The sequence below is a fragment of the Triturus cristatus genome, chromosome 6 (genome assembly GCF_964204655.1).
Source record: "Triturus cristatus chromosome 6, aTriCri1.1, whole genome shotgun sequence".
In the NCBI taxonomy this organism is placed as follows: Eukaryota; Metazoa; Chordata; class Amphibia; order Caudata; family Salamandridae; genus Triturus; species Triturus cristatus.
This window is the reverse complement of record NC_140589.1, coordinates 1,769,682,080-1,769,695,139: the sequence shown is the minus strand read 5'-3', so window position 1 is coordinate 1,769,695,139 and position 13,060 is coordinate 1,769,682,080. Positions and strand designations below refer to the sequence as shown.

Sequence of the window (13,060 nt, the reverse complement as noted above, 5' to 3'; positions counted from 1 at the left end):
CGATCTAACATTAGGTTGCAGACATTCTCAAAACATTGTACGTTTTAGTCCGTTCCCTATCGGAGTTCTGCAAAAGGTATTTTGCTGTTACTGACAATTGATATGGAATATTATAAAAAAATCCTTTGCTGACTTACAAAGGTTTTGGATGTTGTTCCACCAGGGCGGTTGCTATATTGGACCACCCTGGGTATATTGTTCATCCTCAAGTCAATGACTTGCCTGTAAGAGAACCGGCTAGACATTTCGAGCATTTAATGTCTAAATGCCGTTTTTCTTCTGATTGCTTCCCTCCTGTAGCAAGGTATCTCTATTTGCCCCCCCCCCCCCCCCCCCAACCTGGTCTGCTTGCATCTGAATCTGTGATATTATTCTAGGGTGAGTCTTACATTATACTGCTATTTAAGGCTTCGATATGGCTGAGATAACAATGTATCTCCTGTGTGGCCTCCTTGAACGGTTGATTATCTGGCAGTATTCATTGATGCTTGTTTTTCAACCTTTGAAAGGCTCTGTATTGTTATGGGCTTGGGAAGATGGCTTGTATTGATGAGGCCAGAAGACCCAGTTGCCTTAGCGAAATGTGATTGTCACGCACAGTGTTCCTCAACACCTTTATGGCCAACATTTCTCTGTCTGGCAATTGAATAGTGGCTTACGTGGAGGCTATGACGGATCCTAAAAAATCTGTTCATTGTGCTGGAAATTAGATTTGGGCTCACTGATAACAAAACGCAGGTCATGTAGTAGGCATACCAAACCATGTTTGCCTGACTTCAGAGAACAGAGATTGCACATCCTCCCTCCCCGTTCCTCTCAACCATTCAGTGACCAGCTTCTTCGAGTTAACACAGGCTCTCAGAATTTGAACACCTGATCATGTTCACTGAAATCGAAAACACCTCTGGATAGACCGAAAAATCAGAACTAGTATGGGGATTTTTTAGGCCCAGCTGTGCAATCCAATTTTCCTATAGTAGGATATCTTGTAGAAGAAAGCTAACCTGTATCTTCAAATATCGGTAGACCAGCCATTCATTCAATAACCTGAGGTTATGACCAGCCTGAAAACCTGCATCTATCTTTTTTTTTTTTACCAGGAGTGTATTGGTGAGGAACCCTGTGAGTGCAAGCTTGTGGACTGAATCACACCTTTATGAAAGAATTCTGAGATTTATTGCTTCAAGAAAGACCAATTGAATGCATGCCTTGAGCTTGTGTTGCGGCCCCAAAGAATCGATCTCCCAGTTTCAAAAGAACGTTCTTACTTTGCCCCTCCCAGTCAAACCTAATGTGGCAGAAGTATGCTCCCCTGAATAGTTCCCTTGGAACCATTGGAGTTGCAGGAACTCCCTTTTCGCCAATAAGTGCTCTTAGAACTGGCTCTGTTGGGAATAAGCCTGGTCATTGTTGTTTGTTCTGCTCTTTCAAGGTTTCACCCTCTGTTAGCAAGGAACACTTTTCCTCGTAGCTCTCATCTGATGTTCTGTTAATTCATAAAGCGCACTATCACCTGTGAAGGTGTCCTGGTGTTTTTCCGGGCCATTTTATTCCTTACCGTCTGTCCTCACAGGTCAAGGGATCATCCTATTCCTCAAAATAACATCAGTGCCTTTCTTTGTCTTCCTCACTAGAAAGGAAAGGATATCTGGTTGTGAGTATTTTATCCCCTCTCTCCAGAATTGCCCTTTTCAATTTCTCAAAGTGATCTGCAGATGACTCCTGCCCATTTTTTTTTTTAGGTTTAGCTCTTGTATACAAAGATCCTGTCCGTTTGCTGCAGGTCTTTAACGCTCCATGAGGGTCCAGTCCTTTCTTCCCTCTGAATTTTTGAAAAATGGACGACTGCTTAGCCTGGTTAGAAGTACCCGTAATTGTTTAGTTAGCTGCACTAGAGCAGCAGAAACTGGGATCTGTGCTGGCTTCTCAGCTGAGGAATTATTGACCTCAGGTAATCACTGATCCAGGGATTTCACTGTGCTTTGGTCTACACAGAACTGCTCCTAGAGACTCATTTCTCCTCTCTGAGCCATTACCCGAAGAGTGTGTGCTGTTATAATAACAGTACAGCCAATTAAACGTACTGGAATAAAAACAGCCCCTGTTTCTGAGAGTCATTAATCACATGCTTGTGTAGAAGGAACAATGGTCGGTCGAAATAGACACCTTGTGGTATTAACAACGAAAAACCTTGAAATTAGTGAAAACATCTGTTTGAAAAGCAAGGCCTGGTAATCACGCCAGTAATTCCATCATGAGTGTAGCTTCATTTAGATTACGAGGAAGCACACCATAGCACCCTCTGGTTGTTGCAGGGAGACACAATGCAGCACTGCCAGTTCTTTGGTACCGCAGAAGGAAGATTGGAGGAGGCGCAGACTAAAGGAAAACACTTGTTGACTGCAGGTCCTGCCCATCCGACAGAAGCTGCAAAATTGCAGACCATGGGAGAAAACAAAAGATGGCTGTTGCAACACAGAAACAACACCTTTTGTGGGAAGCAAACACCGTAGCCTATGAAGAAGACGTGTGTTGGGTTTGGTAGAGGGAGTCGCATACCATATTTGTAGTTCTCGCCTACCAGGAAGCACGAGCTGTCTACTTCTAGTCATGGCCACTCTACTGGTGCGTGACCTCTTTACCATCGTTTTGATTGGTTAACATGTATCCTAACATTGCTTAATTTTAAGGAACTACTTTTTTTCCTTTGTGGTTAAGCACTCCATGAGAATGGATATGTTTTTCAGCTCTCCCCATCATGTGCTTCTCTTTGCCACATACCCGCCCCCGCACCCCAACTTGCTCACTCCCTCATGTGATACACTCTTTCATGTGCTTTAACCAAATCACACCATGCTCCTTATTGTTCTCTTCTTCATGCACTGCCTTTTCTCTTCCCCCACCTTCATTTATTTGTGAATCAGTTACTTTTATTTGAGTTATAAAAAGAAACACACCTACTTGCCTACATACGTTTGGCTGTCTGGGAATGCAAATTAAATGAATAACAACATAACCATAACTCCCCACCCACCTCCGACCACCTCCCCGCTATTCTCAGCGCAGCATCAGTGCACCCCCCTGTAGAAGAATTATTTCCTATATTATTTGCCCCCGATTCTAGTCTTCCTGTCCCCACCTCTATGAATACATTCATATCTGCGCTGCTGCTTCCTTCAGGGTCTGTTAGTCTCAGTACTTTATGGTATTTAAGGCATGTAAGTTCATTGAATTCATGTTTCAAAAGTTTCAGACAAGGTGAGCTGCGTTTCTCAAAGTCAGACACTCTTTGCTCCACTGTCATTGATGTCTATTCCATGGCCATTAAGCCACTAATTATGTAACGTTATTGACTATGCTCTGGTACCTTGATTGTGCCCCATGCTCCCAGTATCACCGGTCTGTTTGCACATGGTAAAATCATTATTTTTTCTTTTGGGCATTTAATGGGAATGCCTGACATTCATTTGGGTCAAGGGTTCTCCCCAATTCCTTTTCCCACCTCTTTTGTCTTGCTGATTTCCCCTGTAGCAGGTGCTAATATATTTCTTAGAGGGTGTGTTTATCCCCTGCATAGCTGATAAGCCATTTCTTGAATGGCCATCAAGATTGATTAGCTGCTTGCTTAATTGAAGGGTGGCAAACCCAGTGCAGCACCTGACAGTACTTAAATCTCTTCAGTGCTACCCACTCCTTGTTGCTTCCCCCACCCACTCCTCGTTGCTTCCCCCACTCTCCCACCCACCCACTCCTTGTTGCTCCCCCCTCCCTCCCACTCACCCACTCCTCGTTGCTTCCCCCTCCCTCCCTCCCACCCACCCACTCCTCGTTGCTTCCCCTCCCTCCCTCCCACCCACTCCTCGTTGCTTCCCCTCCCTCCCACCCACCCACTCCTCGTTGCTTCCCCTCCCTCCCACCCACCCACTCCTCGTTGCTTCCCCTCCCTCCCACCCACCCACTCCTCGTTGCTTCCCCTCCCTCCCACCCACCCACTCCTTGTTGCTTCCCCTCCTTCCCCTCCCTCCCACCCACCCACTCCTTGTTGCTTCCCCTCCCTCCCACCCACCCACTCCTTGTTGCTTCCCCTCCCACCCACCCACTCCTCGTTGCTTCCCCTCCCACCCACCCACTCCTCGTTGCTTCCCCTCCCACCCACCCACTCCTCGTTGCTTCCCCTCCCACCCACCCACTCCTCGTTGCTTCCCCTCCCTCCCACCCACCCACTCCTCGTTGCTTCCCCTCCCTCCCACCCCTCGTTGCTTCCCCTCCCTCCCACCCACTCCTCGTTGCTTCCCCTCCCTCCCTCCCACCCACTCCTCATTGCTTCCCCTCCCTCCCCCCCACCCACTCCTCATTGCTTCCCCTCCCTCCCACCCACCCACTCCTCGTTGCTTCCCCTCCCTCCCACCCACCCACTCCTCGTTGCTTCCCCTCTCTCCCACCCACCCACTCCTCGTTGCTTCCCCTCCCTCCCACCCACCCACTCCTCGTTGCTTCCCCTCCCTCCCACCCACCCACTCCTCGTTGCTTCCCCTCCCTCCCACCCACCCACTCCTCGTTGCTTCCCCTCCCTCCCACCCACCCACTCCTCGTTGCTTCCCCTCCCTCCCACCCACCCACTCCTCGTTGCTTCCCTTCCCTCCCACCCACTCCTCGTTGCTTCCCCTCTCTCCCACCCACCCACTCCTCGTTGCTTCCCCTCCCTCCCACCCACCCACTCCTCGTTGCTTCCCCTCCCTCCCACCCACCCACTCCTCGTTGCTTCCCCTCCCTCCCACCCACTCCTCGTTGCTTCCCCTCCCTCCCACCCACTCCTCGTTGCTTCCCCCTCCCTCCCTCCCACCCACTCCACGTTGCTTCCCCCTCCCTCCCTCCCACCCACTCCACGTTGCTTCCCCCTCCCTCCCTCCCACGTTGCTTCCCCCTCCCTCCCTCCCACGTTGCTTCCCCCTCCCTCCCACCCCTCGTTGCTTCCCCCTCCCTCCCTCCCACCCCTCGTTGCTTCCCCCTCCCTCCCTCCCACCCCTCGTTGCTTCCCCCTCCCTCCCTCCCACCCCTCGTTGCTTCCCCCTCCCTCCCTCCCACCCCTCGTTGCTTCCCCTCCCTCCCACCCCTCGTTGCTTCCCCCTCCCTCCCACCCACCCCTCGTTGCTTCCCCCTCCCTCCCACCCACCCCTCGTTGCTTCCCCCTCCCTCCCACCCACCCCTCGTTGCTTCCCCATCCCTCCCACCCACCCCTCGTTGCTTCCCCATCCCTCCCACCCACCCCTCGTTGCTTCCCCATCCCTCCCACCCACCCCTCGTTGCTTCCCCATCCCTCCCACCCACCCCTCGTTGCTTCCCCATCCCTCCCACCCACCCCTCGTTGCCTCCCCCTCCCACCCACCCCTCGTTGCCTCCCCCTCCCACCCACCCCTCGTTGCTTCCCCCTACGTTGCTTCCCCCTCCCTCCCACCCACCCCTCGTTGCCTTCCCCCTCCCTCCCACCCACCCCTCGTTGCTTTCCCCCCTCCCACCCACCCACTCCTCATCCCACCCACTCCTCGTTGCTTCCCCCTCCCTCCAACCCACCCATTCCTCGTTGCTTCCCCCTCCCACCCACCCACTCCTCGTTGCTTCCCCCTCCCACCCACCCACTCCTCGTTGCTTCCCCCCTCCCTCCCACCCACCCACTCCTCGTTGCTTCCACCCTCCCTCCCACCCACCCACTCCTCGTTGCTTCCTCCCACCCACCCACTCCTCGTTGCGTCCTCCTCCCACCCACCCACTCCTCATTCCTTCCCCCTCCCTCCGACCCTCTCCTTGTTGCTTCCCCCCTCCCTCCCACCCACCCCTCCTGCCCACTCCTCGTTTCTTCCCCACTCCCGCCCACTCCTCATTCTTTCCCCTCCCGCCCACTCATCATTCTTCACCCACTCCTTCACCCACAGTTCTTTGCGGCTTCGATTCAGCAGGCAGAACACTCAAGCAAGGAAATCTTTAAGGTGGTCCAGTCCTTTTTCAAACCCAGGTGTATTGAGAGGGAGATACCTCCGTCGGTCACGCTGTGCGATAGCATTTCTGACTTCTTTGACCAAAAAATTAAGCGAGTTTATGAGTCATTCGGCCCAGAGAGGAGGACGGTGAAGACAGATCGGACTGTCAAAGAGATGACCGGTGAATCTATGGCTCGGTCATGCAGGAATTAGGACGCTGTAAGTCAGGATCACCTGATGACCCATGTCCCCCCAAGCTTTGGAGCACAATGGCTGATTTTGTGGCTCCCACTATACAGCACATCTGGAATACGTCCATTTCCTCCGGGGTGTTCCCGGAGATATGGAAACACGCCACCCTCCTCCCATTAAAGAAAAAACCTAATGGGGATCCCACGGACCTCGGTAACCTTCGTCCAATTTCTCTGCTGGCTGCCCCGGGCAAAATGCTTGAGAAAGTAATCCAGCGGCAGCTAAGTAAATTTATGGAGGAAAATAGGATTTTGCATGAGACGCAGTCAGGTTTTAGACCCGGCTTTAGCACCGAGACAGCACTGATTGAGGTGGCAGAGTCAGTAAGGTGGTCGATGGACTCGGGAGACTCAGCTATGCTGGTGCTCCTGGATCTATCGGCAGCTTTCGATACAGTCGACCACGCAAGGCTGTTAAAGCGACTGGCAGAGGTTGGCCTCCAGGATCAAGCGCTGGGCTGGATACAGTCGTATCTGTCTCAGAGAACCCAGAAGGTGGCACTGGGGACCGTTTCTTCAGCACCTAAGGTTCTCAGTTGTGGTGTTCCTCAGGGATCGGCACTTAGCCCATTATTATTTAATATTTACCTGGCTCCGCTCTTTACGTTTATTGCCAATTGGGGGATCAAGGCAATATCTTATGCCGATGATACCCAACTGGTGTTTCCATATTTGGAGGTGTCAGAGGCGGCCTTGTCAAGCTTCAAGGGCTGTCTTCAAGACGTTGCGTGTTGGATGAACACCAACAAATTAAAACTTAATGCGGACAAGACGGAGGTGATTTTCTTCGGTAAAGGCTCCCCTCCCCCCTCTGAGTTTTGGTGGCCGACGGTGATGGGACCGGCCCCTTCTCCTAGCCAAACGGCAAAAAACCTGGGGGTGTGTTGGGACAATATTCTGTCCTTCGTCTCGCATACCCAACAGCTAGTTGGGTGTTGTCTAGGTAAGTTGAGGAATCTTCGGAAGATTCTGCGACTTCTACCGGAGAGTTGCCGAAAAAAACAGTAATCCATGCGACAGTAACATCAAGACTGGATTACGCTAACGGCCTCTATGTGGGCTTGCCAAAGTACCTAATTCAGCGTTTACAAATGGTCCAGAATGCGGCTGCGAGCCTGTTAATGCGTATTCCATTCAAACATTCAGTCTCTCCACATCTTCTTTCACTTCACTGGTTACCTGTAGCCAATAGGATCAAATTTAAGGCACTCACGCTGGCCTTTAGATCTTTGTATGGTACCTGTCCAAACTACCTGAGAGTTCGGCTGCCGAGATACACCCAGACCCGCTCCCTTCGCTCCAACTGCTGTGTTCAGTTAGCAGTCCCTCGAATAAAAAAAGCTCGGCTGGGAGGAAGAACCTTCTCGGCCAATGTGGCGGCGTTATGGAATTCACTGCCCCCAGAGCTTCAGCAGGCCCCCTCCGAACCCTGCTTTAAGCAGATGTTGAAGACTTGTCTCTCCACCCAACCACGCTAATTGCTTGAATTAGTATCTGTATCTATGCCTGCGTTTAGCGCCGGGACACCTCCTTGTGAGGTAGCTGTTCGCGCTCTAGAAAATGCTGTATTATTATTGTATTATTACTCCTCGTTGCTTCAATCAATCAAACAAACATTTGTAAAGCGCACTACTCACCCGTGAGGGTCTCAAGGCGCTGGGGGGGGGGGGGGGGGGTGGGGTGGAGCTGCTACTGCTCGAATAACCAGGTCTTGAGTAGCTTCCTGAAGGTTAGTAGATCCTGGGTCTGTCGTAGGAGGATGGGGAGGGTTTTCCAGGTCTTGCTCTCTGGATGTGGGGGATATGGACGGTGGCGAGTGTGAGGTCGGCGGAGCGGAGCTGGTGGTTCGGGGTTTAGAAGGTGAGTTGTCTGAGGTATGCCGGTCCGGTGTTGTGGAGTGTTTTGTTTGCATGGGAGAGGAGCTTTGAAGGTGATCCTCTTGTTGACGGGAAGCCAGTGCAGGTCTCTCAGGTGGGGTGGGATGTGGCTGTGGCGAGGGATGTCCAGGATCAGGCGTGCAGAGGCGTTCTGTATGCGTTGAAGTCGTTACAGGAGTTTGTCCGAGGCTCCTGCATAGAGGGCGTTTCCGTAGTCCAGCCTGCTGCTGACGAGGGCCTGGGTGACCGTTCTTCTTGTTTCGGTGGGGATCCACCTGTAGATCTTGCGGAGCATGCGGAGGGTGTTTAAGCAGGAGGATGAGACGGCGTTGACTTGCTTGGTCATGGAGAGTGTTGAGTCGAGGATGAACCCCAGGTTGCGTGCGTGGTCGGTGGGTGTCGGTGCTGCTCCCAGTGCGTTCGGCCACCAGGAATCGTCCCAGGCTGAGGGGGAGGAGCCGAGTATGAGGACCTCCGTCTTGTCCGAGTTTAGCTTCAGACGGATGTTCTTCATCCACTCGGCGACGGCCTTCATTCCTTCGTGGAGGTTGGATTTGGCGGTGAGGGGGTCCTTGGTGTGGGAGAGGATCAGCTGGGTGTCGTCGGCTTAAGAGATGATGTTGAGGTCGTGCAGTCGGGCGATGTGGCCGAGCGGTGCCATGTAGACGAACAGTGTCGGGCTGAGGGATGATCCTTGGGGTACGCCGCAGATAATCTCGGAGGCTACGGAACGGAAAGGGGGAAGGCGGACGCTCTGGGTTCTGCCAGAGAGGAAGGAGGTGGTCCATTCCAGGGCCTTGTCTCGGATCCCTGCGTTGTGGAGGCGTGTGCGTAGGGTGTGGTGACACAGTGTCGAAGGCGGCTGATAGGTCCAGGAGGATGAGGGCCGCGGTTTCGCCGTTGTCCAGCAGGTCCCTGATGTCATCGGTAGCACCGATGAGGGCAGTTTCGGTACTGTGGTTGCTGCGGAACCCGGACTGGGACGGGTCCAGGATGTTGTTCTCCTTGAGGTAGCGGGTCAGTTGTCCGTTGACGGTTTTCTCGATGGGAATGGGAGCAGGGAGATGGGTCTTATTCTATACCCTCTCCTCGAAAATCTTAAAGTTAAAAGATAAGTTGGTCAGATTTTGAGCTTATAAAGTGGGAAAGTTTTGAGCTTTAATCCTTTTACCTCTTTCCAAGGTAAACCTTAGAGGGAGAGGAGTTGGCCTGACGGCTAGGGCGGTCAACCTCTAATCTGGGGAACTGGGTTAGAGTCTCGACAATGACGCTGAACATCCTGTGATTCTCGGCAAATCACTTAATCTCCCCGTGCCCAACAAAAAATGATGAACGTGTCCTCATGATATGCAACTGGTGCTATGTAAAGCGCTCTGATACCCGATTCGGGTCATGTTCGCGCTATATAAAACTCTGGGGGGGAAAAAAAACGTAACTGCTTGCTATTGTCACTTTTGAGGGGCAAGTTTATAAAATGAACAACTCCGTTATCCTAATGGACTAAAATAGTCGTAAGCCATGAAGCATCAATGATAAGTATTGACATCCACCATGGGATACTGTCCACTAACCACCTACTGCCACAGTATCCAAAGAAAAGGTTTGGCAGTCTACTTGTGTCTTTTCTCCACTGTATGAAAATATTGGGGGAAACTTAAAAACAGTTTCAGCATACATAGAAAGTATCACATATACAACTGATGGGATATAAAGCAAACGTTACCCCAACATTAGTAGGTTATGACACTTGGGTAAACTTCAGCTGAGCTAAATGGGATTTTTATGTTGTGACCAGTGCTTCAAAATCAAGCTCACCCCTCCTATAGAAGTGGCTCAAAGGATCACACTCTGTGGATTATTAAAGTGAACATTCTTGTTGGTAGAAATGAAGCATTGCTTTGTAAATGAAAGTCATGCTCCCTCTTGCAACTTATCTTATCACCCAATAAAGTCTGTGTCGTGACGAATAAAAGCATCTCTCACACGAAGACTACTTCGACATATGTATGAGCCAAAAATTAGCAGGTATTTAAAAAAAGTTGCATATGTGTTCAATGTTGCTATATTCCCAAACGCACATTGCCACTACCATGGTTTCCGACCACTACAGCCTCCAACTTTTACATGTGTTTTTTAACCACCATCTCACCCACACTGCATAAGGGGCCCTAGCCTAGCTTTGCATCCGTTTTTTTCTTTTTGTATTGTTCATTTTATTTATTCATATTACGTTTTAAGCATAAACCTTTTATCTTTTGTGAATTGTGACGGCTTCCTTTAATTAGTTTGCATAACACATATTCAGAATACGTTTAATGCATTTATAATTTAATGTACTATCCTATCATCTTAATGTAGTAAATTCAAGTTTAAGCATTTGTTAACGCCCCTAGAAGCTTTTCCCTAACCATAAAATAGATTTAATTGTTTGGTATTATCTTTTATTATCTAATCCTTTCTTGAAGGAGAAATACTTTATTAGGTTAGGATTCTTTTTATTGATTAACCCCGACAAATATAATAACATATGTATAACCTTTTAGTACTTTTAGTTCATGGTTTTATCTAATTTAAATGTAAAACCTAACCTTTTTATTTCCATTCATTTCATTACTTTACAATTAAGTTGATTTATTAACCTTAATTTTGAAAGACATATGTAATTAACATGTCTTGGGTGGGGACACTCTTACTCCCCAGACCACCCCTTTTGTCATTTAATTTAATATTAACAACTGTGTCCCAAAATGAAATGTTACATTCCTTACAAGATGTTCTTGCCAGAGTTGTAGTGACCCATGAGGAAGCTGATTGCAAGATTTAGTGGCGATGATGTAATTGCTACTCAACGTAGTGTAGTTAAAATTGTATATGTTTGGGTCGGGGAGTTCGTGTGGTGGTCTGGTTGAAGAATTTTAGGAAAGCATTGTGTATGATTCTTAATTATTCACATTTTACTTTGGTGTAAAATTGTAAACCCACTATTTGTTCCTGCTGAGGAAAATCGGTTCTAAAAACAATCATACATTTCACCTGTGGTTAAGCTTCCAAACCATGTATATAAGTGATCTTGTACACAATGTGGGGGAGGTTCCTGGGCAATGCATGACATTCATTCACAAGAGGTGGCAGTTGACTTTTATACTTTCACTAATAAAGAAGAACTTTACGTTTTGCACAGTTACCTAGGTAAAGGACTAAACTATTTGTATGTGTTCAGATCTTGATTTTCAGTAGATATGTCTCATAGGGACGTAACTATCTTTTTCAAGCATTTGCTCTCGTAATTTCATGTTGCAAGGAGGCTTGATGAATAATTGAGATTAACTTTAAGTCACTCATTAAGATATGATGAATAATACAGATTCATCTGGTAACTGAAGTCATCAGCCGCATTACAGGTGCCACTGGAAAAACCAAGACTCATTTGTTTTCACCGGGAAATTTCACCTTGAAACACTTGGTGGATGTGAAAAAATGCCCGATATTCGAGCAAACCCTATAGGAGATCCAACATCATCCCTCATGTTTTTTATGTGAAATCGAAAATGGAGGTATTTAGGAATTTCCAATCCACGAGTATTGGCAATTTCTGGGCAGATACACCACAGCAGTATTCCACCTCCTCTCTTACTGAGGGACTAATTGTCACAATAGCCTATGTAATTTACAACACCTTTTTTGAGATTCCATTTCTGCAGCCTAATGCAGAATTGCCAAAAAGTGTTGTCTTTTTGGAGTGACCCTAAAACTTTCTTTTCCTGCTCTCTCCTTAGGTAAGACCTTGTTCAACTCAAGACTGGAGACTGCAACCCTGAGAATACCAGCTTTGGTTCGGGCTTGTGCGTGGTATGGTGCAAAGCTGGGAGCGGCTCGGCACATCCACCTATTGATATGCGACGGTCAGCAGACAGCAGTGCATTGAGGTTAGATAAATGTTATTTATGGTATAGTTGATTCAACAGTAGAGTTTAAATGTACTTTTGCTGCAGCTTGCTCTGCTTCTTCTGTCTTAATTTACAAACGCCATAGCAGAGATTTTTGTGATGGAATTATGATGGCATGAACCATCCCCACCCTAGGCTATGCATCCAATGCATACTGCCATTGACAGGTGAGAGTTGAGCCACAGTTCTCCATTCTATGAAATCATCATCTGTAATTTGTAATTAATAAATGTAAAATGTGATGCTCACCATAACTAAAACCATTAAAGTATTAGGCATTCGAAGATGGAGATTTATGAATTGTAAATTAGTCGTACTTTGATTTTATTTATGTAGTAATGACTTCATGTTTGTGAATAAATATTAGAATAGTGAGTTACTGTATAATGCATAATTCCAGATCATGATTTTAGAAAAAACTGCTGAGATTAAATAAGTGGTCTTCTTAAACTGTACCATAATCTGCACATTAAAACCCTGTTGTCACCTGTTTCCTAAAAATATGGAAAGTAATTTGTTGGTTACAAAACCACATAAAAAAACTACCCACAAATGCATATAACAGGACACATGCATGACAAACATGTTTGCAACATGTACATTCCTCTAAAATTATTGGGCATAAAAACTGGAAGATCATATAGAGTCAACCCAAATCCTTGTAATTTACAGATGTGAGAACACTACACTAGTATAGCTAGCATTCACTTAAATATATGATATATATATATCCTTTCTTTATCAAAACCTCCTTTTTGTGAGATGCAAGTTCTTATTATTTTGCAACCAGCAACTACACAGAAAGTTCTTCTGTATGTCTCTATAATCATTATAGTGTTTGCACTGCAATATCCAATTCCAGATACTACAATGCATTTCCGACTATAATGGTGCTTCTTCATCAGAGGTTCCTATAATACAGCTGTAAGGGTTAAATAATGAAATCTAAATGGAAACAGTTTTTTATATATATAAGAGATCTCTGTAGAAGAACCAAAGTTTGGGTTGGA

At 47.8% G+C, this 13,060-nt stretch overlaps 1 protein-coding gene across 12 annotated transcripts in view; it reads left to right on the top strand.

Annotated features, from left to right (window-relative positions):
* The window catches only part of HMBOX1 (homeobox containing 1), a 395,810-nt gene that overhangs the window by 150,711 nt on the left and 232,039 nt on the right, over positions 1-13,060 (top strand). For all 12 annotated transcript variants that reach the window (XM_085613049.1, XM_085613045.1, XM_085613053.1 and 9 more), the window contains one exon: positions 11,880-12,029. In XM_085613049.1, coding sequence (XP_085469175.1) covers positions 11,998-12,029 — 32 coding nt within the window. In that variant the 5' untranslated portion in view covers positions 11,880-11,997. The remainder of the gene's footprint in view (positions 1-11,879; positions 12,030-13,060) is intronic.